At 38.5% G+C, this 27,919-nt stretch overlaps 1 protein-coding gene across 3 annotated transcripts in view; it reads right to left on the reverse strand.

The window, feature by feature from the left end:
* Positions 1-27,631, reverse strand: part of LOC149815466 (protein RER1B-like) — a 47,069-nt gene extending 19,438 nt beyond the window's left edge. For 2 of the 3 annotated variants that reach the window (XR_016428104.1, XR_016428105.1), the window contains exon 1: positions 26,941-27,624. Coding sequence is in view for 1 of the 3 variants with exons in the window: in XM_089990292.1 (XP_089846418.1) it covers positions 26,941-27,287 (347 nt within the window). In the remaining 2 variants the exon portion in view is untranslated. Of the gene's footprint in view, positions 1-26,940 lie in introns of all 3 variants that reach the window. The other variant, XM_089990292.1, reaches the window with a different exon arrangement.
* Between the last annotated feature and the right edge of the window lie 288 nt (positions 27,632-27,919).

Consider the following 27,919-nt stretch of genomic DNA (forward strand, 5'->3'; position numbering starts at 1 on the left):
CCGATCCGAATCTGAACCGTTTACATCCCTAAATGTAGAGAACCAGGTAACACCATGCAAGTCCAAGTGGAATATGAGATGTAGGTCTTGAGGCGCTTTAGTTGGTCTAGTTGAATCCTTTCACAGGTATGTTTTCAAGCAATTGCATCGCCAACTACATTTACTAAATGAGGTCCACTAGAATATGTTAACTGGAAATATATGAACTGGAGTATGAAATGAGATTTTCATGGGATTTTTGTTTTTTTTTCTTAAATTTCACTGCATGGATGTGATCTAGATGCTTGGTTATAAAAACCAACTCTTAGATCATCCGATTATGATGCATAAGAAGGATATTTTAAGGCTTCAAAATCAATGGCTCAGAATTTTCGTAAATATTCAATCATCCAAAAATCACATTTTTTCATGGAAAATACATGATCTAACAGTCGATTCCTAGCAAATGGACCATGCTACATTCACAGCCACAGTTGAATTTGCAGAAAAAGTGTTGGAGATTCCTAGTTCACACTCCAATCCACACTCCGGTTCACACATTTCCAGTTAACATATTCTAGCGGCCCTACTAAATGAAGACACCATCTCAGACAAGCTATGATCAAGCAAACCCTACTTGAAGATCAACAAACAAAGTAGCATGGTATATTTTCATGTCACAATGCACAGAAGCAAGAAAATGTGAGCATGCAACAAGCTACCATAAACAGACCAAAGCTAATGACCTCGGGGTTACTTCTTCAATGTTGCACAAGCATCCACCTAGATTACAAGCAAATAAAGGCAATAAGTAACCATGCGAGAACCACAAATTCCTTTAACCTTATATTCTCCAAAGGATGGATCTCTAAGTCACAGGTTGTAGAGATAAGTCAGACAACTGCTTACAAACGAAAAGAACAACCCTAGAAATGCAGACAAATCAAAAGAACACTAAATGGATCAGTTCCTAACACTCACATTGCAATCTCTCAATTAAGAATCTCAAGTGATCGCTCAAAAGTCAAAACCTGTCACATGGACACTCCACTTAGAATGTGTATCCTGTGTCAACACGACACAATACTCGGATACACCAAGACAATTTATGGACACAGTCAAACTAGTGTTGATACAGTCAACACTGTGTCACATGCATTTGTGTGTGTATGTATGGCCGTTTCTTCCATGTACTAATTTTTTTATAACTGCGTACCAAGCATATATCCACATTGTGTCCCATTCCCGCACCCATATTCATGTAACATGCCTTAAAACACAAGACCAAATTGGAAATCAGTGATAATCCAAACACTATGTCCCCCCACAACACATGACGACGAAAACAACCACTTAAGACAAAAATAATCCTTAGAAAAGTAATTGTAACTTCCTAAGAAGAAAATGCATTACAGACAAATATATAAAGCCTATCACCTCCAACAACTAGAGGAGCAAAATTATTCATCATGAAACAACCACTTTAGACAAATATCCGTAAAAAAAGTATTTAACCATACAAGAAGGAATAAACAAATATCTAAAGCCTAACAACTCCAACAACTAAAGGAGAAAACCAGAGTTATCGGAAGCGTCTTAGGTAGGTGGGAAGCGCACTTCCCAGAAACTCGCTTCGGAAGCGCAATACTCCTTGCTTCTGAAACTTCATGGAATCTCGATTCTCACATGCCTCCCCTATGTTTCCTACATACTTCTTATATGCTTCTCTCACATTTTTTTAATGTTTTCCTTGCTCTTGCTCTCACGCTTTCACTTTTCATGTACTTTCTCTAAATTGATAATCATTATTGTTAGATTTTAACAAAAAATTAAGTCTAAAAATTCATGAAATATGAGAAAAGTCATTTTTAATTTAGTTTTTATTTGCTTCTTGTTCAATTCCTTTTCAATTCCCATATTGCTTCTTTTTTTATTCATGTTTGCTTTCAAATTGATTCATCACTTCTTGCTTCTTATAAATTTTAAAATGTGTCGCTTCTCGCTTCCGCTTCCCATATTGTTTCCCGTTTTCCACTTCCTAGTCTCGCAACCTTGAGAAAAACTATTCATCGCCACGAAACAATCTTTCAGAAACATACTCAACTTTAAATCATGAGAAAACCATTATTTCCAATAAAAAGAAGACTTTTCATAGATAAACCATATTCACAAATAGTGGTAGTAACTTGAATTTACTGTGATTATAATGCAAGAAATTCAAAGGCCAACATTAATCACACTTCAACTCTCTTCATTAGATGCATTCTTGTTGCCCGAAAATTTGGAGTTATAAACCCCTTAATTTCAACCATTTATTCTTTCATTCGCTCTTTTAGGGCGATAAGCAGCTAGGTGGTTTCATGCTTCGCAAATAGTGCATACCATCACATCATACCCATCTCGAAATCCAGCATGCCCACTTGCAAAAACTCTTCTTCTGCCTGCAATATATCTTCCAAAAGCCCCAAACCTACCACAACCTCATCTATGACTATTAAAAATGGTAGATCGACCACCCTGATCTCTTCGACATCTAACTTCAGGGTTATTATTAGCATTTGCTGCAAGCAACACATCATGACCAGCATTCTTATAATCACCACCACATTTGCTTGGAAGCAGAGATTTTCATGGTATAAAAACATGGATGCTGTTCAGAAAACATAGGATATAATGGCTTAGCAAAAACAGAAGTAATAAGTGACTCATATATACATCTCCTAGGCCTCACAAAACATACAGAATCATTTACAGGCAACTGAATCATTGCAAGCTGATTGCAGATACTCTTGATTTTAGTGAGGTACTCTAAGACTAACTGGTTCTTCTTACAGTCTACCATATGCTTCTTCATATGCATAACATTTGACTGTGAATGCTGGGCATAAGAGTTCTTTAATTAACCCCACTCTTGTTGAGCTATAGGAAGATCCACAACTTGTGCTCTTTTGGAAGCGTCGAGTTGAGCCAACTCAACAGTCTTTGACCCTTGGACAAACATAAAGCATACACTGAGTTCTAGATGATGACTTTGCGCTTTTTTGCTCTTTGCATCAACTTCTTCTTATCCGACATGTTCAGAAGGTGCTTTCACAGACTAATTTGTGTTCTACAAGCTTCATGTGCCTTATGTAGGGTAGCACCACTCACTTTCAGATAATGTAATGAAAAGGGGCGGAAGCACCAATAGGGCAAAAAGTCACTCTTTAAGAGTGACTACAAGAGCCGAGAACACAAACGCCAAATGTGCACACACAAAAACTCAAAAATATAGAAAATGACTTAAAGTCATAAGTTGGATTTATTGAAGAAAGGAAGAGAAGGGTGTAAAAACCCATGCACACAAGAGGAGAATACCTCCTCTATTTATAGAGGAGGGAGGCTCAAAAAAGGAACCACAAGGGGGCTCCCTTGTAGACGTTGGGAGCCCCAACGGTCAGAAATCTGACCGTTGGAGCCCCAACGACTACAAGTGTGGGGCCCCTTGTGGTCATTACAAAGGGAAAAAAAATAAAAGAAAAAAAGGTAAAAGAAAAAAGGAAAAAAGTAAAAAAAGAAAATAGAAAAATACATTGGTGGATTTACAATAATACCCCTATCGGGTATTTCACTAAAAAGAAGAAATAGTATATATACATATATGTATATATATACTTATATATATATATACGGATGTATATATATATATATATACTTATATATATACGGATGTATATATATATATATGTATATGTATATATACATATTTTAACACGCCCCCTCAAACTTTACGGGGAGAAGACCGAAAGTTTGCTAAGGAGGAACATAAATCGTGGAGTTGGAAGTGCCTTGGTGAAGAAGTCAGCCAGTTGATACTCTGAAGTGACATATGGCAATGTGATGGTCCCTTTGAGATATTCGTCTCGAACATAATGGCAATTCATTTTGATATGCTTGGTCCGCTCATGAAAGGTGTGATTGTTGGCAATGTATATCGCACTCTTGTTATCACAACAGAGCTTGGTGGGAGTGGAAATGGAAACGCCCATGTCACCAAGAAGACTTCTGAGCCATACAATTTCCATAGTTGTCATCGCCATAGCCCGATATTCAGCTTCAGTAGATGATAAGGAGACCTTCTGCTGCTTCTTGCATCTCCACGAGATGAGAGATTCACCTAAAAAAATACAAAGACCCGTAATTGAAATACGATCATTGGGATTTCCTCCCCAGTCAGCATTAGTAAAAGCAGTCAATTCAAGAGATGAGGAAGAGGATAAGAAGAGTCCCTTGGAGATGGTATTTTTGATTGATATATCGCACAATTCTCATTACGGCCGCCATATGAACCGTGGTAGGTGCATGCTGAAACTGGCTTGCTGCATGAACCGCATGAGCTATGTCAGGACGGGTAATTGATAGATAGGTGAGGGATCCAATTAATTGACGGTAGGAAGTTGGATCTTCAAGGAGAACACCATCTTCAAGTCTTAGTTTTGCATTGATAACTTCGGGAGTCTTAACTTTCTTTTCATCAGATATTCCTGATTTGGTATAAATTTCTGCAGCTAATTTCATTTGAGATAAGATGTATCCTCGTGCGAAATAAGTCACTTCAATTCCTAAAAAATATCTCAAATAACCAAGGTCAGACATATCAAAAGTATCTTTTAGTATAGACTTAACATCATTTACTCCCTTTTGGTCATTCCCAGTGATGATCATATCATCAACATACATCAGAAGCATAATAATGGAGTCACCTGTCCTTTTGACAAAAAGAGCAGTGTCAGTATAACAAGAAGAAAAACCTAAATCGATTAATACATTACTAAACCTGTCATACCAAGCTTTAGGAGCTTGCTTAAGTCCATATAAAGCCTTTTTTAATTTTAAAACTTTTCCATTTAAATTCATACCTGGAGGTGGTTCCATATAAACTTCTTCATTTAAATTATCATTCAAGAAGGCATTTTTAACATCAAGTTGAAAGATGGGTCATTTTTTAACAGAAGCTATAGCAATAAGGGCTCGAACACTAGTCATTCGAGCAACTGGGGCAAAAGTTTCATCATAGTCTACCCCATACTCTTGGGCATAACCTTTGGCTACCAACCTAGCCTTATATCTTTTTAATGAACCATCACACTTAGTTTTTACTTTAAACACCCATCTACATCCAATGGGTTTCTTGCCATTGGGAGGATCAATGATTTCCCAAGTTTGCGCCTTTTTAAGGGCATTAAGTTCAAGCTCCATAGCTTCATTCCAATGAGCATATTGTTTAGCATCATTGTAATGAGATGGTTCATGAAAGGAGTGAAGAGCAAGAAGACATGCTCGATAATTAGGAGAAAAAGAGTCATAAGAAACAAATCTATTTGGAATCTTAGGAATGCGATTTGATCTTCTTTGAGAGGTTTCTTCTATCGATTCACTTTGAGAAAATCTTTCAAGGGCACAAGGAGGATTTCTTTCATTCCTTCTAGAGTAGACATGTATTTGTCTTGAAGCATTTTCTTCTAAGTTTTGATCATTATTTGGATGTTCAACAAGATCTTCATTAAGAGGTTCATTAATCTCAATATGATCATCTATGATGTTTTCTTGAGGTAACAAGTCAAATAAAAAGGAATAGTCAATATTTTCATTTGGTTGATGCGAAAAACCATTTTCTTCTTCGAGAAATGTGACATCTTTTGAGATATAAAGTTTATTCTTAAGTATGTCAAAACATCGATATCCTTTTTGTTTTTCGCCATATCCCAAGAAAATACATTCAATAGCCCTAGGAGAAAGTTTATCATTTTTGCGAGTTAAAACAAAGCATTTACATCCAAAAATTCTTAATCTTTTATAATCGGGAGACATATTGTAAAGTTTTTCAAATGGAGAAAGATTTTTCAAAGAGGATGAAGGGATTCTATTGATGAGATATGTTGAAGTTAGAACCGCTTTGGCCCAAAAGGATTTTGGGATATTTTTTGAAATCAATAATGTTCTTGTAGTTTCTATTATGTGCCTATGCTTTCTTTTCGCAAGACCATTTTGTTGCGGAGTGTTGGGACAAGAACGTTGATGACAAATTCAATTTTCTTTTAAGTAATTTTGAAAATCATTAGACATATATTCACCTCCCGAATCGGACCTAAGAATAGATAGATTTCCCAAAAACTGATTTTTAACCATTGCATGAAATTCTTTAAAGAAAGAGAAGACTTCAGATTTGCGACTTAGGAAGTATATCCACGTAAATCTAGTTAAGTCATCAATAAAGACCACATAATACGAAAAACCTCCTTTAGATAAAATTGGGGAAGGTCCCCACACATCGGAATGAACACGTTCAAATGGCCGAGTGGTAAAATAACTTCTTTGAGGAAACGGAGTAGCTTTAGATTTCCCAAAAATGCAATCTTTACAAGTCATGTGATTGTCTTTACAAGTATTGTTTAAAAAAGGGAAAAGAGACATTTTTACAAAATTTGGATGACCAAGTCTCTCATGCCAAATTCCAATACTTTTGTCTTTAACAAGATTGCAAGATGACTTAGATGGAAGCGTCAAAAAGTCCATAAAATAGAGATCACCCCTTCTATGGCCTTGCCCAATCAGCTTCCCTGACTGGAGATCCTGCACGATGCAATCTTTAGGTGAGAAAGAGACTTGGCATCCATGGTCGGTGATTTGGGAAACGGAAAAGAGATTTAAATTAATTTTTGGAACAACTCTTACTTTAGGAACAAAAAAGTTTTGAGAATTTTTGAAGTCAAGTGTTCTAATACTTTCAATTTTTAGTGATGTTCCATCGGCCGTTGAAACATAGGAGGACACGGGTTCGGAAAAAACATTTGAAAGGGAGTTTTTATGAGATGTCATATGAAAAGAGGCACCAGAGTCTAGTATCCGCATACCTGGAGGTGATGAAGAGTAGGCGATGGCGGCTCCGGATGTTGAAGAAGACTTGAGAAGGTGTTGGAGAACTTCGGAGATATGATTAAGAGTTTCTTTGATATCTCCTTCTTTGGTACTTTCTTCCTTCTTTAGAGAATTTTCTCCAACCGCGGCAACCTTTCCTTTAAGCTTAGGACAAACCGGTCTAATGTGCCCCGGTTCATTACAATAGTAGCATATGATTCCTTTTTTAGGCCCATTGATATTTTTGTTAAAGTGGGGAGGTCTATATGCTTTAACATTTGATCTGGGCCTATTAACGGCCAAAACCTCATCATTCCTAATGCTCAAGCCAAGTCGAGTTTCTTCTTGACATACCTCGGCAAGAGCATCTTCAATAGGTAGGCCTTTGCTTCTATGGAGAAGAGATGCCCTCACTTGTTCAAATTCCGGGCGAAGACCATGAAAGAATTGAAAAAAGTGCTCCTTTTCAATTTGTTCCCTTCTTAGTTCAATATCTTGTGGAGCAACCCATTTGGGCTCAAGAAGGGCAAGTTCATCCCAAAGAGGGGTTAGAGAGCTAAAATAGTCCCGGACACTCATATCCATTTGTTTGGTGGAACGAATTTTTTCTTGACAAAAGAATTGCCGAGCAAGATCCTTTTGGGTATACATACCCTTAAGGAAAAACCAAGCCTCATTGGCCCTTCTAAACTTGGCAATATTAGCACAATTTTTAAGATCTACATTGTTCATAAACCATGCCAAAATTTTGGCATGGTTACTTTCCCAATCCTCGATTTTGAATTGATGTTCATTAATGGCTTTGATGCGCTCATCGCCATCTAAAGCCTTTTAAACTTCATTTTCAATTTTGGTAAGAACAAGAGAGGGTTCGGGAGTAGTTCCCATAACAAAGCCCCAAAGTTTCTTACCTCTTAGATGATTTTCCATAGCGGAGGCCCACATGAGATAGTTGGACCCATTTAGCTTGAAAGAGAGCTCCACTTTAGAGTCACGTTCCATCGGCACCAAATATACTTCCTTTCTTCAAAACTTTGAGAGGCACGCTTTCCAAGATAACAAAAGAAAAGCCCAATCACCAACCGAGCTTTGATACCATGTAATGAAAAGGGGCGGAAGCACCAATAGGGCAAAAAGTCACTCTTTAAGAGTGACTACAAGAGCCGAGAACACAAACGCCAAATGTGCACACACAAAAACTCAAAAATATAGAAAATGACTTAAAGTCATAAGTTGGATTTATTGAAGAAAGGAAGAGAAGGGTGTAAAAACCCATGCATACAAGAGGAGAATACCTCATCTATTTATAGAGGAGGGAGGCTCAAAAAAGGAACCACAAGGGGGCTCCCTTGTAGACGTTGGGAGCCCCAACGGTCAGAAATCTGACAGTTGGAGCCCCAACGACTACAAGTGTGGGGCCCCTTGTGGTCATTACAAAGGGAAAAAAAATAAAAGAAAAAAAGGTAAAAGAAAAAAGGAAAAAAGTAAAAAAAGAAAATAGAAAAATACATTGGTGGATTTACAATAATACCCCTATCGGGTATTTCACTAAAAAGAAGAAATAGTATATATACATATATGTATATATATACTTATATATATACGGATGTATATATATATATAAGTATATGTATATATATATATATATATATATATATATGTATATATACATATTTTAACACCACTCACTTTCAGATAATATAGTTGGAGGAAGTTAACTTGATATTAACTTTGAAAAAGGTCAAGGACATGGAAGAAATATTAGAAGGGGAAGTGACTGACAGAAAAATATGTTTTCAGCTGACCCCCAAAACAAAGAAAACAGGTAAATCAAATCAACGCCCCTTTTTATTTTAGCATGAGTACAAAAATTCAGTTATGCAGCAGAAAACACTGAAATAAAAATTAATATTGACTCATGGGTTGGCCAACCTGGATCCCAAGGCGATGACCTATGTTACCGCAACAGTCGACACCTACGGTGCCGTACCCGTGTCGACATGGGTACTGGTACTTGGACACAACATTTGCCGTGTCCTATATTATATATTATATTTTCAATATATAATGTATATTTTAGATATATAATATATATTTTTAGTATATATTTCAGATATAGAATATATATTTTCAGTATATATTTTAGATATATAATATATATTTTTTGGTATATATTTAGCCGTGTCCCCGTACCCACATTTTTGGAATTTCTGTGTCGTACCCATACCCAGGTGACATAGGTGATGACCTGACTATTAGAATATGGGCTGGATATGGATCCATTCAATAAAGGATCCATATCCATTCCCAGGTTTTGTATTTTAATGTAATGAGTTTACTAATATAGGGGCATTTTTGTCCACGTGTGAATTATTGTAACCCTATTAAGGCTAATGATGTATTAGCGCAGCCTGTGTGAAGGAAATAGGTTGCCGATTCTCAACAATATCAGAGCTCTCTCTCTCTCTCTCTCTCTCTCTCTCTCTCTCTCTCTCTCTCTCTCTCTCTCTCTCTCTCTCTCTCTCGTCTTTGATTTCTGCAGGAATTCTGACATGGTATCAGAGCAGCGGCAGGTCTGGGCATAAAAATCTCTTCAGCCGAAACGTGAAAAGCACGTCTTCATCTCTTCTTCAGTCAGTCGAGTCTTTCCCATTCAGAGGCTGAGATCCTTCAGCCGAGTCCCCTTCATCTTCTTCAGCCGAACCCAACAGTAGATCCTTCAGCGAGTCCCCTTCATCTTATTCAGTTGAACTCAACAGCACGATCCTTAAGTCGAGTCCCCTTCATCCTCTTCAGCAGATCATCTTCTTCAGGTCGAGTTTCCTGTTTCCTGTTTTTCAATCCAACCCAGTCTTCCTCTTCAGCAGATCATCCTCTTCAGCAGCCCAGTCTTAACAGGTCGAGTTTCCTGTTTTCCAACCAGCTTTGCTCCATCATCTTCTAATATCTATCTTTCTAGTTTCTACCGTGAAAATTTATTGGTCGAGTTTTTCAGTTTTCCATTTGTTTTGCTTCATCATCCTCTAATATCTATCTTTCTAGTTTCTGTTGTGAAAATTTATTCTTTAGTATCCTGTTGATTCATCATATTTAACGTCTTATATTCTGATTTCAGTAAAATCGAGTTCCATGGTTTTCCAACCAGGAATCTGCCTTTGATATCCTCATTCATTTTCTGTCAAACTTTCCATACCCTTAAAAAAAAAGGGTATATATAGTGCTCTCATTTCCCTTGTCGTGGCATTATGCCGATTTCTGCCAACTGTGATAAAACAGCCCAGTTTCAGTCACTAGTGTTATTTCTCAAAAAAAAAAAAAGGTTGTCAACAAGCCTACAAATAGATACTTCAACCAATTTGGGTCTTTCTTCCAATTTCTTGGGGCAGCTAGTTTTGAAAAAGCTAACCACAAACAACTATCTGATTTGGAAAAGGCAAATTGCTCCTTTTATTCGAAGTCAAGACCTTTCAAGTCACTTGGATGGCTCCATTTCAATGCCCCCAGAATCCATCATAACCGAAGCCAAAGAGGATGGAGGATTGCCGAATATTGTTCGCAATCCTGCCTTTGTTTCTTGGATGAAGCGCGATCAGGCCCTTGTCGCATACATCACTTCCACGTTATCACAAGAAGTACTGATTTTCATTCCTAATGATTGCACATCCAAAGTTTTGTGGGAGGTTTTAGCTCAAACCTACTCTCAGATATCAGAGGCTAAAGTGTTGTTTCTCAAACGCGAATTTCAGATGTTAAAAAAAGGGGCAATGAACATGATTGAATTCTTAAATCAAGTCAAAAGCGTCACAGATCAGTTAGCCATGGTTGGATATCCAGTGTCAGATAAAGAAAATGTGCAACAGACGCTGAATGCTCTGGGATCAGAATATCATGTTCTTGTGATGTCTTTATTGTGTCTACCTACGCTACTCAGTTTTGAAGAATTACGTGTTAAACTCTTTCAGTACGAGATGACTCTGAAAAGCATGTCTGATGCTTCAGCAGAACAATCATCTACGCATGTGGTTCTTGCCACAGGGATAATAGTTGATCGTTCACGAGGAGGACGTGGCAGAAGCAGGGGAACTCCAATCCAGGGTGGACGTGGGTTACTACCTACACCAAATTCCAATGTCAGTATTTCAAAGAACGTTCCCACGTGCTACCAGTGTAACAAACGTGGTCACATCAAAGCAACGTTTAAAAACTCGCCGAGTCAACTCGTTGACTCGGCTCGGCTCGGCCCTCCAACGGGTCAACCCGGTAAGGCATACTCGGGTGACCAAGACTCGGGCATGACTCGGCTAGACTCGGCCTGACTCGGCCGAGTCACGTAGAACTCGGGCGAGGTCTGTCGTTTTCCTTCTTACAAAACTCGCTGGAGGACTCGCGCGACTCGGGACGAGTCATGGGTCAAAAAAAATCGGACAACTCGTTCGGTTTGTTTTAATGGCATTTTCGCAATATTAATTACTTTACCCTTTAAATTGTTAACGAAATGTGAAAACCCTTTAGGTTTTCACTGTTCATTGTGTTTAACCCTCGACTGAAGAGGGGAAAAGCCGAGAAGGTGCGGCTGCAGCTCCAGCCATCCGGCGAGAAAAGCGACGCCGGAAAGGAGTTTCCGGCGTGAGCAGTGACGCCGACGTGAACAGTGACGCCGGCGTGAACAGTGTGGGATTTTTCTTCGTTTTGTATTTGCATCGCGAACATTAACTCCGGCGTGAACAGTGACGCCAAGTCGCCGACGAAGGCACATCGACGGTGAATATAAGGCATCGTCGCAGCTCCGACGTGTCTTCTCCAGCAAAAATAGTCCATCGACGACATTTTTCGACGCCACCAGGTATGTTTTTCAAATTTTCCCCTTTTGTGTTTCTTTCTGCCGCTGCGAAAATTTCCGGCAAGATTTTCCAGCGTCGCTTTAAACGTTGGATTCAAGGTGGTCCTTCGGCTGCTGCGACATCGCCTGTGAGGCGTACGCCTCACAGGCGAGGCGTACGCCTCAGTATTTGAAGCGTACGCCTCAGTACTTGAAGCGTACGCCTCACAGGGTAACGACAGTTGGTTGCATTTCAAGGCCATCCTGTTAAACTCATGGCTGAGTAAGTAGGCGTACCAAGTTACTTGGTGGTCCTTAAAGATTAAACAAATGAAGTTCTGAAGGCAAAGGAAAAAGATAAAGTCAGGAACATGCGTGTTTTGATGCAACTAAACAGTTAAAATTTGACTCACGAACTAATGGTGTGGTGCCTTGATCAAGCGTGCCTAATAATTAAAGAGCATCACCCATCTAAATCAAAGTTAGATGTTTGAGGAGTGACAGTGCAACCATGTTGCTGCAGCACCAAGTTTCCATCCAATCAAACTGTTAAATTTTGACACTGGACCTAATGGTGCTCATTTTTACAGCACGTTCTTGCTTTCTCCACACCAAATTCTGATGACTTCAGGAGCTGAATTGTTATCCCTGCACACTGAAATACACATTGAAAACTAGGCACAGACACACAAATACTGCAAGTCAAATTCCTCTGCCTTTAATAAATATATGACAAATTCACTGGATTTTTGCTTTGAGAACTTCCACATGGTTACATAAATTGTACATCACCAGGGGTACTTTTTTCCATTTTGAATAGCAGCATGTCAAATATATAAATATCGTTGTGAACATTTCTATTATCTATGTTTGTATAAGAGATGCAGTTCTATTTTTTCTGCTTGTGTGTATGTCAATGTTGTAGACCTCTTCTTTTTCTGTGGACACTTTTCTTTGAAGGCTTTTGTTTATTTTTTTCACCATCATATTCTGGAGAAATTCAATGTGGCTATTTGGTAGTTTGTAAATAAATGAATAGCATTGCATATTTCTTGTTCTTATCCTTGATAGATGCAGCCAAGATTGGGTTTGATTTATTCTCACTGTTGAAGATGTAGGTTGCTGAAGTTGTGAAATAATATGCCATCATTTCTTTCGCTATTTTAACCAAACAAATTTGACAAAAAAAATTAGCATGGATCCATTATTTATTTTTTTGGCAACGAAGCATGCACTAATGGTTTTTTTTGTTGTTGATAACTTGATCGTGCTAGTGTTAATAGTAAAAAAAATGATAACTTGCTTATGCTGATGAGCATATACAGTGTTCAGTTTGTGTGCATTATGTAGTGTACCATGTATAGTTTTAGTTTTATACTTGTATGACACTATGTTTTTAACTTTCCTTGGTGGGTTTGTGCATAATCTACTAACCGTGTGTATGTTTTTAACTTTTCAAATTTAAAAGTTTTAGATTTATCAAATCATCAAAGAAATGTCAGAAGAAGGATATTCAAGGACTCCAATATCATTCACTAAAGGAAAGGACCCTGTGTGGGATTTTGGTTTACCACTTGATAAGAAAAAGAAGAGGGTACAATGTACTTGGTGTACATAACAAATGAGTGGTGGCATTAATAGACTTAAGTATAATCTTGCTGGTATTAAAGGAGAGGTGAAACCATGTGACAAAGTCGAAGAATCTGTAAGAAAAAAAATTCGTAAGAATTTGGAGTCATTTAAGGAACACAAATTATATAAGAGAAATATTGTAAATGAGATTGGTTCCTTTGTTGAAGTAAATGATAATGATATGGACTTGTCAGATGAAAGTGATGAGTCTTCTGAGAAAAGATATATAAAGGGAAAAAAATTGATGAATGATGCCCCAAAGCATAATTTTGATGCTTTTGTTAAAAGTGAAGGCAGGGTCTCCATCAATTAAACAACTTGGAATAAAAGCAACTTTGGATAAAAAAGCTAGAGATAGGTTATTTCAGCTATTGCGAGATTTTTTTATCATTCAGCCATTCCTTTCAACGCAGTCAATTCTCCTTACTTTACGAAGATGATTGAAGTTTGTTCCTCAGTAGGAATGGAATTGAAGCCGCCTTCTTCATCTGAGATTTCTGGAAGATTGTTACAAGAAGAAATTAAAAAAAATTGGTGATTATTTCAAAGAATACAAGGAGTCTTGGGCTGAAATGGGTTGTTCTATTATGGCTTATGGTTGGAAAGATGCAACACAAAGGACATTGATAAATTTTTTGGTTCATTGTCCAAGAGGCATTTACTTCTTGAAATCAGTTGATGCAACAAGTATCATGAAGAATCGAGAAAATTTATTAAAATTATTTGATGAAGTGGTGGAAACAGTAGGTGCAGAGAATGTTGTTCAGGTATATTATTCTATTCTTTTGTAATTTTCTATTAAACATTGATATTTATAATTTGTCTAGTATGTTAATAATGTTTTGAAATTAAAAAATGACAGATAATCACAGATAATGCAGCCAACTATCAAGCAGCTGGAAAGATGTTGGAGGATAGGAGGAAAACCATATTTTGGACTCCTTGTGCAGCTCATTGTATAGATCTCATGCTTGAAGATTTTTCTAAGATAAAAAGCATAGCTGGATGTGTGGAAAAAGGAAAAAGGATCACGAAGTTCATCTACAATCATACTTTTGTTTTGAACCTAATGAGGACTCAATTTTCTAATAAGAAAGAAATTCTAAGACCGGTTACTACAAGATTTGCCACTAATTTTATCATGCTTCAATCTTTGCTAGAACATCGAAGTGGTCTTAGAAAAATGATGGCATCAGATGAATGGAACAATTCAAAATATTCATCATTTGTTGAGGGAAAAGAGATGGAGGATATTATATTGAATAGTAATTTTTGGAGAGTCGTAGAATCAACTGTTAAAACTATAGAACCTCTGGTCAAAGTATTGAGAATGGTCGATGGAGAAGAAAATCCTACAATGGGTTATCTTTATGAATCTATGGATAGAGCCAAAGAGGCTATAAAAGAAATTCATGACAATGACGAGAAAAAGTATAAACCTTATTGGAAAATAATTGACAATCGTTGGGAAAATCAACTTCATCACCCTCTTCATGCAGCAGCATACTATCTCAATCCCAAATACCACTATAGTTCACAATTTTCTAAGGTATGTATTTGTTTATATCTTTTTATTAATTGTTTTAAATTTTGAATATGAACTTTCTTTTATCAATTACCAATTTAATGTATTTGACTATTTGCACTATTTCATGTAATTCACAAAGCATCCTGAAGTAAGGCGTGGTTTAATTCAATGTATTGAGAAGTTGGAGCCAAATATTTCAGCTAGAGTAAGAGCATGCAAGCAACTTGAGTTATTTGAAGACGCAAGTGCAGATTTTGGTACTTCTATAGCTGTTATGACTAGAGATGAGCATAAGTCAGGTGATTTATCTTTAACATTATTGTTGTGTTGTGCAAAAGAATATTTCTTTAATCAACTTTTCATTTTTGTGTGTTTTGGCTTTATGCAGCAATGTGGTGGAAAATGCATGGAATATGTGCCCCCGATCTTCAAAAAATTGTTATTCGTATACTTAGTCAAAATGTTCTTTATCTGGATGTGAACGAAATTGGAGTACCTTTGATCAAATTCAAACTAAGAGAAAAAATAGATTAGCTCAAAAGAAACTTAATGACTTAGTGTTTGTCCATTATAATTTACATATGAGAGAAAAGCAATTAAAGAGAACACGTCTCGACCCAATTTCTTTGGACAATATATATTTGCAAACACCAATGGATGAATGGGTCATGCAAGGAGTTTTAGATGGAGATGAGGTAAAACCGTAAAAGTTTGTTTGATATTTTAACTTGATTAAAATTGTTTTAATTTAGTTTTTTGTCTTTCTCTATTGCATGTTAACTCAAATGTGTCATATTTTATTAAATGAAGGATTTCTTAAGAGACTTGGAGATGGAAGTTGAAAACATTGAAGAAGCTAATCTTATTGATGACGAAGGTGGTGATGGAGTTGAAGATGAAGATGCAAGGGAAAATGCAACCACTAGTACTCCAATTCAGCCATTAATTTCTACTTCCAACTCAAGAATTGATTCAAATGAAGTTCCAAATAATAGCACTTCATCTCTATTTGAGATTTGAGTCATTGATTCTTGACTTGAGAATTGATATATCATATTTTGTAAAAGTGGATGAATTTTGGATGTTTGAAATTTGATTTTGTCATTGTGTTATGATCATTAATTTTATATTTATGAACTTTGTAACTTAACTTTACTTTAGGGCTTATTTCTATTGAAATATTGAATTATTGTTTTGCTTGGTTGTTCGATTTCTTGCTATTCGATGAGTAATTATAAGTTAGATATAGTTTTACTTGATGTTATTTTACTTATTAATCAATTACACTAGTAATTAAGTCATTCTACAAACTTTTATATGTTTAAATGATAATTTATATATTGTTTTTCTTTTAAAATCAAAAGCTAACAAAACCCAGTCCGAGTCAACGAGTTGACCCACCGAGTCACGAGTCCATAAAGAACAAGTCGAGTTTCGAGTCACGGGTTTTAAAACCATGCATCAAAGCCAACTGCTGGTTCAATCCACAAAATCGGAATAGAACACAAAATAATAGAAATGTTGCAACATCAGGAACTACAGGTACATTTCGAGTCAGTGATGATGCTAAGGATCTTCTCTTATCTGCGATGGCCAACTTGAATCTAAAACAAAGTGATGATGGAATATGGTATGCTGACTCTGGGGCAGCAGCTCATGTCACTGGGCAATGCAGGTAAGTTTTCTACCTTGACTCCTTATCTTGGTAAATCTAATATTGTAACTGGAGATGAGACTCACCACCCTATTTCAAACATTGGCAATCTCCTCATTCCTTTGTCTGAGTCATCTATTCCTTTATCTGATGTTGTTCATGCGCCAAATATAAAGAAAAATATTATCTTTGTTTCTAAGCTTGTTGACTCTACCAATTCATCTGTGGAATTTACTCCTACTTCTGTCTTTGTCAAGGATCTTCAAACGAAGGAGATGTTCGCTAAAGGAGAGCGATGTGGAAACATGTATGTCTTCAATGAAGATTCAGCCTACAGTGTCCTGAAGCCCAAGTCTGATCATGTCTCCAAAAGCTTCTTAAGTATATCCAAATGTAATAAGCCAGATCTCTGGCATTCTCGTCTTGGTCATTGTAGTCAAGTTTTTATTGAAAAGTTAGTGTCCAATGGTTTTCTTTCAGAGTTTGTTTCATCTTCATTAAGGATAAAATGTGTCCCAGTTGTCAGGTCTGCAAAAGTCATGTATTTCCTTTTCATCAAATAAATAAAAGAGCCTCCATGCCCTTTGAAATAATATGTTATGATGTTTGGGGCCCAGCCCCCAATCCTTCCTCTTCTGGAAGTAAATATTATGTATCTTTTATTGACAGTTTCTCTCATTTTACCTGGATATTCTTTATGAAACACAAATCTGAGGTTTTTCCCATCTTCCGTCATTTTCATGCCTATGTTAAAACTCAATTCTCCCAAAACATTCAAATTCTCCAATGTGATGGAGGTGGTGAGTATTCCTCCAAAGAATTTTTAGATTTTCTCCAAGATAATGGGATACATCGTAGAGTTTTTTGCCCGTACACTCTACAACAAAATGGAATTGCTGAATGTAAACATAGACATATTGTGGAAAGTGCAATGAGTATGATGCATGATTGTAACTTGCCAATTAGTCTTTGGACAGAAGCTTTTCACACTGCCACTCATGTGATAAATAGTCTTCCTATGCCTATCCTTGAAAATCAATCTCCCTATTACGTTCTCTTTGGTGCACATCCTGATTATGATGAGTTACGAGTTTTTGGATGCACATGTTATGTACACATTGATAAATCCATGAAAACTAAATTTCAGGACAAAGCCTCCATATGTCAATTTGTTGGTTATGCAGATGAACATAAGGCTACAGGTGTTATGACCCTGCCAATAAGAAGATTAGAATTTTCAGAAATGTTGTTTTTGATGAAAATAGTTTTCTGGAAAGTAAAGCAAATCACAATCGAGAACATGGTGACGCAGCTGGTAATTGGTATGATCCATGGCTTAGTGCTGAACTTATTTCACATACTGTCGAAGATACTATTTTGATCCCTGAAAGCATACATGGTGAGACAGTTTCAGATGATGCATCACAAACAGCATGTCTGAGATACAAAGGTAATGTGTATACCAGGAGACCCAAAGAGCAAACAAATGTACCTGTTGAAGAACACGTTGCATTGCTTGATAACAAAGAAGCACCAAGAAGATCAGGCAGGATAAGACATCCTATTGAAAAATGGGTTAGTTATGACAACTTTTCTATGGACTTTCAAATTTTTCTATCCAAGATTGAGAAACATGATGAACCACTTGGTTTTCATCAAGTTGTTCAATCCAACAAATGGATTGAAGTGATGAATGAGGAGATCGAGGCACTTCATGAGTGTCAAACATGGGACATAGTTGGTCGTCCTCCAAATAAGAATGTTGTTGGTTCCAAATGGGTATATAAAATTAAATATAAACCGGATGGTAGCATTGAACGGTACAAGGCACGTCTCGTAGCCAAGGGTTTCACTCAAGAATATGGTCAGGATTACGATGAGACTTTCAGCCCAGTGGTGAAAATGAGAATTATTCGCATCATACTTGGCTTGGCAATTGAACATGGCTGGACCCTTAGTCAACTTGATATTAAAAATGCATTTCTTCATGGAAATTTAAAGGAAGAGGTCTACATGGAGCAGCCTCAAGGTTATACAGAGGGAGACCCAAAAGAGTATGTATGCAAGTTAACCAGAGCCTTGTATGGTTTGAAGCAAGCTTTCAGGTCATGGTTCGAAAGCTTCTCCTTAGAGATTCAGAAACATGGTTTCTTTCGTTCCCAACTAGATCATTCTTTGTTTATATACAGGAATGATACCACCCTGGTTTTCTTACTCATATATGTTGATGACATTATGATCACTAGTAATGCTCCAGACCACATTCAACGAATTAAAGTTTTATTGAGTATGCAGTTCAAAATGAAAGACCTTGGGGAACTGAGATACTTTCTTGGTGTAGAGGTGGACAGACAAGATAACAGAATGTCATTAACTCAACACAAATACACTCTTGATCTTCTGGCTAAAGCAGGAATGACAGATTGTAAACCTCTACCTACACCCAGTGTTGTCAACCAAAAGCTCAGTATTTGTGATGGTGAGTTATATTTTGATGCAGTCAAGTATCGCAGTTTAGTGGGTATGTTGCAATATCTTACTTTTACTAGACCAGACATTGTATATTTTGTTAATCAAGTATCTCAGTTCATGCATGAACCAAAGACTGGTCACATGGATGTTGTCAAATGCATCATTCGCTATCTAAAAGGAACAGTAGGCGATGGACTTACATATATTCAATCTTCATGGAAGTCACCAAAACATAACATATTGTCCTATACAGATGCAGACTGGGCAGGGGATCCAGATGAGAGGAGGTCTGTTTCAGGATACTGTGTTTTCATTAGAAGAAATCTTGTCTCATGGAGTAGCAGAAAACAGAAGGTTGTGGCAAGGTCTAGCACAGAGGCAGAGTATAGATCTATGGCAGCCACCACTGCAGAAGTGACCTGGATTAGGCATCTACTTACAAAAATGGGGGAGGATATCTCAAATTTGACACTTATGTGTGATAATAAAAGTGCTATACAAATTGCATTCAATCCCATTCATCACAGTCGAACTAAGCATATTGAGATTGATCAACATTTCATCAGACAAAAAATAACAGACAAAGAGATTGAACCAGTTTATGTGCCTTCAGAAGACCAAATTGCTGATATGTTTACAAAAGGTCTTACAAGTCAACGTTTTTGGTACTTGAAGAACCAGTTGCACATGGTTCACTCCCATGCACAACTTGAGGGAGGGTATTAGAATATGGGCTGGATATGGATTCATTCAATAAAGGATCCATATCCATTCCCAGGTTTTGTATTTTAATGTAATGAGTTTACTAATACAGGGGCATTTTTGTCCATGTGTGAATTATTGTAACCCTATTAAGGCTAATGATGTATTAGCGCAGCCTGTGTGAAGGAAATAGGTTGCCGATTCTCAACAATATCAGAGCTCTCTCTCTCTCTCTCTCTCTCTCTCTCTCTCTCTCTCTCTCTCTCTCTCTATCTATCTCTCTCTCTCTTCTTTGATTTCTGCAGGAATTTTGACACTGACCTCACCTGATATGTAGCAAGGCAGAACTGATTGAAGGAAAAAATTAGATTAATTGAAAAACACCATAGTTAAAGGAATAATAGGAAGTTATGATGGAAAATTTAATTAGTTGGGATATTAAGACAAAAAACAAATAATAGAAAGAAAAAAGAAAATAGAAAACTTGCATAAAAAGATTCAAAGTTCTCAGCAGAGAGAGAAAAGAAAGAAGAAAATATATTGCTAACTAAGAAAAAGAAGAATAAGACAAGATTAGAAGGGAGGAGTAAATAGGAACGTGGAAGATGGATGAAAAAAACAAAGGGGCATGATCTATGTCACAGGGACTCGGCAAAACAGATGTCGCACCCGCGTCGACGCGACGCGGGATCGCGTGCGGGTGTGGCACCGGGTGCGGTCAACACGACCCTGGGTGCGGTCAACGCACCCAGGGTCATTTTTGTCCACATTTTTGGGCGAAAAAAAAATTCCCCCCGATGAAAAGGAGGAGGATTAGGGCAAAAAAAATTTTTTGCCCTAATCTCTCCTCTCTCTCCCCCTGAGCTCGAGCTCTCCCATCGCCGCCCCAGCTCCGCCTCCCAGACTCCTCTCGGCTCCTCCTCTCCTTTCGCAGGTATGTCTCTCACTCTCTTCTTGGGTCGGCTGGGGAGGGGCCGAGCACCCCCCCTCTCTTGGTCTCTTGTTGGGTCGGCAGGGGAGGGGCTGAGCCTCCCCTGCTCCCTCGTTTTTCGGCACAGGAGGGGCCGAGCCCCTCCCCCATCTACCTCTTTTTTTTGGGTCGATTGGGTCGACAGGGGAGGGGCCGAGCCCCTCCCCCATCTGTTTTTTTTTTCTTTGGGTCGACAGGGGAGGGGCCAAGCCCCTCCCCCATCTGTTTTTTTTTTTTGGGTCGACAGGGGAGGGGCCGAGCCCCATCTGTTTTTTTTCTTTGGGTCGACAGGGGGCCCCTCCCCCATATGTTTTTTTTTTGGGACGACAGGAGAGGGGGCGAGCCCCCCTCGCTCTCGCTCTCTTGTTGGGTTGGCAGGGGAGGGGCTGAGCCCCCCCTTCTCCCTGTGTTTTCGAATTGATTTGAAAATTGTAATGTATTTTTTTTTTCAGGATAAAAATGACGGATAAAGGGAAAGGACTTGCGTCATCCTCATCCCAACATGTGAGTTCTGCTGCTAGTTTTGCTGATAGTTGCAGTGGGATTGATGATGTGGGGCCACTATGGATACATGTAGAAAAACTTGCAAAAACTGGAGAAGGAGGTGGTGGAAACAAAAGATTTTGATGCAAGCTCTGTGAAAAAGATTTTGTTGGGTCTTACACAAGAGTGAAGGCTCATTTGTTGAAGATACCAGGACATGGCATTTCAGCTTGCAGAAAAGTTGATGAGGCAATGCGAAGGCAATACAAAAAGAATATGAGAAGAGAAAGGCAATGGCCGATTCTTCTGCACTCAGTGTGTCATTTGCAAGCCACCAAGAAGATGCTGAAAAAAAAAAAAAGCCAATCTAGGAGGTAGAGGAATGATACAACAAACATTCAATACATATGGAAGAGAAGAATTGGATAGAAAAGTTGGGAGGTATTTTTATTCTTGTTCACTCCCATTTAATGCGGCTAGAAATCCTTATTGGAAGGATTTAGTAACATCTTTGGCAAATTGTAATTTGAGTGGTTATGTGCATCCAAGTTCAGAAAAAATACGAACCACACTTCTTGCAGAAGAGAGGGCAAACGTGGAGAGGTTGCTAGAAATTAAAAAATATTCATGGAAGCAAAATGGAGTTTCCATTGTGTCTGATGGATGGACAGATATTCAAAGGCGTCCATTAATCAATTTCATTGTTTGTTCGCTTAGTGGCCCAATATTCTTGAAAGCAGTTGATGCATCTGGGGAATATAAAAATGCAGAGTATTTGAAGGGATTGTTTATAAAAGTGATAAAAGAAGTGGGTGATCAGAAAGTGGTACAAATCATTACAGACAACGCTCCGGTTTGTAAAAGTGCAGCGTTGAGTTTAGAGAGTGAGTACCCTCATATTTTTTGGACTCCCTGTGTAGCACAGGGCTTAAATCTAGCCCTAAAGAGCATATGCAATCCCAAAGAAGAAGAAAATTCACAAGCATATGCTTTATGTTCATGGATTGAAGATTTAGAAAGAAATGTCATAAGCATTAGGAATTTTGTTGTTAACCACCATCGTGCTAATGCTATATTTAATATGCATTCTGATTTGAAATTGTTGAAGGTCGCTGAAACACGTTTTGCGTCCATCATTGTGATGATGAAGAGGATTAAAAGAGTGAAGAATGCTTTGATTAACATGGTGACTGATGAAAATTGAACATTCTATCGTGTTGATGATGATATGAAGGCTCAAGAAATTAAGAAATTCATTCTTGATGATGAGTTTTGGGACAGAGTGGTATACTTCCTTCAATTTACGCAACCTATTTGGGAAATGTTAAGAGAAGTTGATAAGGATGAGCTCATGTTTCACAGAGTTTATGAAATGTGGGATAATATGATTGAAAAAATACAAGCTATAGTTTTCATGCATGAAGAAAAAAATCATGCATTGGATGATTCAGATTTTTTTAATCATATTCATTCAATTTTAGTCAGAAGATGGGATAAGAGCAACACTCCTTTGCATTGCATGGCACATTCTCTTAATCTAAAATATTATGCAAATAAGTGGCGGGCTGGTGGTATTGGTCGTGTCCCTCCAAATTTAGACCCAGAGCTATCAAGACATAGAAATATGTGTATGACAAGACTTTTTCCAGAAGCATATCTTCTACATCAAGTCACACAAGAGTTTGGAAAATTTTCATCTTCGAGATTATATGCACCGGCATTATTCGCGAGAGAAGAAGATAATATAGATCCTATCACATGGTGGTCAACATTTGGATCAGAAACACCTCTTCTGCAACGTCTTGCATTAAGATTGCTATCGCAGCCTGCTAGTTCATCTTGTTGTGAAAGAAATTGGAGCACATATTCTCAAATCCACAACATGAAGAGAAATAAACTCACCAGCAAGCGTGCAGAGGATTTAGTATATGTTCATTCAAATCTTCGATTACTTTCGCGAAGCAATGATGAATACAGGTACTAATTTGCTCTCTTAGTTATTTGATTATTTCTTAGTTTTCATTTAAATATACTTGTATTGTATTTATCATTTTCAAATTGGGTTTATAATGCAGACAAGGAACATCCAAATTTTGGGATGTAAACCCAGAAGAGTGTGACTTCGAGGGAGAACATGAATTCAACGTAACAAACATGGATTTAGCTGAGCCCAGTATTCCTTCTAATGATGCATTTGATGATGAAGAAGAAAATTATTAGCATCCATTACTTCATCAGGATATACTTTGGTATGTAATTTAGTTCTTTTATGCAATACTTATTTGATTGATATTTAGGTCGATTTATGTAATTGCTTTACTTATTTGATTGATAATTTGATATTTAGGTTGATATACTGCATGCATGATGAATCATATTATGAGTTTATGACAATGTTTACTGTTAAATGTTAAACTGTTAAAACTTCAAAATTATATATATATAAAAAATTACATTTTTGCCCCTGCTGCACCCCCGCACCCGGGTTTTTTGGAAGTGCCGAATCCCCGCACCCGCTCCCGCACCCGCACCCATGTGACATAGGGCATGATATGGGGATAGGCATTACCCTTTCCAACACTTGAGAACTTCAGATCCACACAAGATGAGGTAATCTTGGCTCTAATACCATGAAAACACAAACCCAAAGATCATACAAGCATAGGAGAAGAGCAAGAATGATGGAGAGAGAATCCATGGTTAGTCCTTGATTAGCTTTCTTGATGAAGGGTTACACCTCAATTCTTTCCTTAATATATGAGTGCCCTAATAGGGTTGTTTACACACAATACAACTATAAATAGTATGTGTTTCACTTAGAGTAAAAGTTATCACGGGAGATAATTTTATCAAGGGGCGACCCAACAACTTTTTCTCCTCAAAAAAGGGAAGAAAAAACTCTCACAAATTCAAAAGGTGTGGAAGTTTTTCCCCAATGTTTGATGGTGTGGGTGGGTCCTATGCTAAGTCACAGGGATTCGACCAACAGGGTGTCGCACCCACGTATTAGAAGTGCAGGTGCAGCACCTGGTGCGGTCAAACCGACACTGGGTGTGGTCAACGCACCCAGGGTCTTAACAGTTCAATTCTGGACTTAAAAAAAACGATGAAATGGGGTTGGGAGGGTGATTAGGGCAACCCCCCCCCCCGACCCCGACGCCTCCTCTGCTCTGAGCCATCTTCGGCGCGGCGACGCCAAGTATGTCTCCTTCAATCTCTCTCCCCCGTCTCTCTCGCTCTTCTCGGCTAAACCCCCGCCCTGCCTCTCTCTCTGCATACCTCTCTCTCTCCCCTCTGCGTATCTCTCTCTCTCTGACTCCGTTCGGTAGGTTTTCTTTTTCCGCAAGGGGTCCCCTATTTCTGCACAGATGTTGTAGTGCATTGAGCTTTGGCTGTCGTTGCTTCATTTCAGCCTAGGATATGAGGATCACGACGTTGCCACTTTACCTTTCGGTTGTGAAAATGTAAAAAAATCATTTTAACTTCCCTTTGTCTGTTTGCTTGCCAATCATGATCATGAGATTGTTTGTTTGCTTGCCAGTCATGATCATGAAATTGAGTTTTTGGTTGTGCAAATATAAAATGTTACAACTTGTGACATTTTGCGATCGTTGTGCCAGCGACAGCTTAATCGCCAAGTTTCACCTTATTGTAAAAGAAAAAAAGAAAAAGAAAACTCACAATGAGCTTTTAAGTTTCACCTTATTATAAAAGAAAAAAAAACTCACACAATGAGCTTCCCTAGAATTTAAAATAATTTGTCATGGCAGCTATTTTCTTGTTTACAGAAGTGACGCCTATTACAAAATATTAATTTAGTGGCGCCTATTACAAAATATTAATTTTTCGCTTCCTGGGAAAGTGCCAATCTCCACCGTGGTTGTTGGTGGATTCCCTTTGTGTAGCTGCACCTTCTATGATGGTGATCTTTGCATTTCTATTTCTTTTGTTGGGTGAGTGGAGAGTTGGCTCATACTGAAGCATGCTGCTAGTGGAACATGGTGTCAATTTGAATGTGATTTAAAGTGGGAGAAGGAGGTGAAGTGCCCGCTGTAGAAGGAGGCTACACCTTCCTTTTCTCCCTCACATCCATGTGCCACCTTCTTAGTGCACTCACCTTCTTAGAATTGTAGATTGTTAATTTGATTTATTGCATGCATGATGAATTGATTTGATGATATTATGATAATTGTTTTTTATTTCATTAGTGTTACTATTAGCTGTTAAAAATTATATATATATAGAGAGAGAGAGAGACACACACACACCCTCTCGCACCCCAGCACCCAAGTTTTTTTAAAGTGCCGCATCGCCGCACCCGCACTTATGCAACATAGGTCCTATGCAGAAAGCAAAAGTTTATTCCCAAGGGAGAAACTTTTGGCGCCATCAAACACACATAAAATGCCACAAGAGGGGTGTCCCCTATAGTACAACAGAATGACAAAAAAAAGTGCCACTGAGGCTTCTAACTTGAATTCCAGTTCTTCCCTTGAGAGTCATGCATCTCTAGTCTAACAACTTTCACCTTATCTTGTCTTCTGCTATCTCAAGCAAAAAATGTGCTCCTAAACCGACAGGCAGACCTGATGAATAACAGTATGTCATATACCAAGGTGATAATCTTGAGGCTCTAAATAAGCTAATATATTTCATTTCTAGGTCCAGATCCTACATCTTTCATCCTTCATGTGTATCATGAAAATACAAAAACTACTCAGCACCTAACATCCAACATCTGCTAACTCAAATGAGCATAAACCAGCAACACCAAAGCAACCATTACAATTAACCCAGATGATTTACTATAACCAACCTTGCGTGCATTCTCACACATTGAGAAAAGTTTACCACTTCAAAGGTATGCATTGAGTGAACATGGTCATCACCACTGCACGATATTTTCCATGACCTTCTCTGATTCAGATCAATAACCTGCAACTTCTTGACTTCTTTCCACTTCCATAATTAGTATAAAACTGAGTGAACATGATTATCAGTACTGCACAGTTTTTTTCATGACCACCTTTGGTTCCAATCAATAGCCTGCAACTTCTTAACTTCTGTCCACTTCTACAATTAAGGCACCTTTGATGGTTTGGCGTTTTGTGTGGCGCCCACGCACACCTCCAAACGCAGAAGAAAAACCTCCCTGCTTTTGACGTTGGTGGGAGGTTTTTCTTCCCGTTTCTTGAGAAGAAAAAGTTGCTGGGGCACCCCAGCGACTTTGTTCCCCCTGATAAAGTTATCTCCAGTGATAACTTTTACCCCCAGTCAAACACGCCCAAATGAAACATTTTCAATCATAGACTAGGTAAAACAAAAAGTAAAGCCCGACATCCTTCCAATGGTTCAAACATGCAACACCAGTAGGTTCCACCTTAGCATAAAACTGTAACTAAATACTTTTAATATTGAATGAAGCAAGAGGACGACTTAATCTGAAGCAACCAGACGCCCTAAGTTTTTCGCCAAGAGCAGAGATCCATTTATTGAAACTAAACAATTAACTCATAAGAATCATCACTGCCCGTTCATAATCCAAGTCTCGTAAATCTTATTCTACCAACCCACCGACATGTCTTACTACTAACCACCAAAATCCAAACAGCAAAGAATTCATCCGACTCAAAAACAAACTTTTGCCTAAAAGCAGCCTATTGATTACTTACCCTCATGGCGAATACAGATCACAAAGCATAAGTGATTGACAGAAGAGAGCCATTACCAGACTTGATGGCCGTATACGGGATTCCAAAAAAGAAGCAAAAGAGGGAAAGGGATGAAGGAGGGCAGCAGAGTACCAGAACTTGAATTCAGGGAGACGGCGAATGAAGGGCTTGAACTCATCGGAACCCTTGGTCGGCAACGACGCCCCGTCGAGCACTTCGAGCTCCGGATCCTCCTTGGGCGAGAGAAACCCGATCAACAGGTTCAGCACGTAGATGCCGAGCCCGTAGGAGACGATGTAGAACCCCTGGACGTAGTAGACGCGAAGCGAGTAGATCACGGCGACCGCCAGGGTTCCGAGCCACCGGCCGACGGGATGCGGCGTCCATCGGTCCAGGTAGTACTGGAACGCCCTGGAGAAGTCGCTCCTCCACTTTACGATGGGCGCCTGCGCCGCGGCGTCGCCCGAAGATCCCTCCATCAAAACTCCCTCTCTCGTTTCCCTCGGATCCAAGACGAAAGGGATACGGCGGAATCGTAGACGAAACGCAGAGAAGCGGTTCACGACGGTCCCACCGGGTACTTCTCCATCGAATACTTGGGGAAGTTTTCGAGAAGCCAGCAGAGATTTAGGGCTCCATCAGAGCAAGCGTTTATACTACAGTCTCGCCCAATTAGGATTTAAGGGGCGATCCAAAGAAGAAGAGGGGACTCAGAGACGAAGAATCAACCGGAGAAACGGCGGATTCCGGTGAGTCGTGAGATGGGAGATGGAGGGAGCGAATTTGAGCGGCTCTTCAAGGACTCGTGCGACGCAAGCTCCCTTACGATGGACCAATGATTGGATAGTTGACGGCATAACGGATCTAACCGACACGTCATGACACGACACGTATGAGATCACCACCTTAGTTATTCCCTCCGATCATTATTTGTTATACTGAGTTTTTGAAAGTGCATTATTTGTTGTACTTATAGCCATGTCGTCGTCAAGTTTTGGTATCGAATCTTACGGATATCCAAATTTGTTTATATGCTATGAAAAAACGGACTCGGGTCTTTTATTATTTCAATCCTAATTCAAATTCGAACCCATTTAGCCAACATCCGATG

The sequence above is a fragment of the Nuphar pumila genome, chromosome 15 (genome assembly GCF_984573655.1).
Source record: "Nuphar pumila chromosome 15, dmNupPumi1.hap1.1, whole genome shotgun sequence".
NCBI classification, from domain to species: domain Eukaryota; kingdom Viridiplantae; phylum Streptophyta; class Magnoliopsida; order Nymphaeales; family Nymphaeaceae; genus Nuphar; species Nuphar pumila.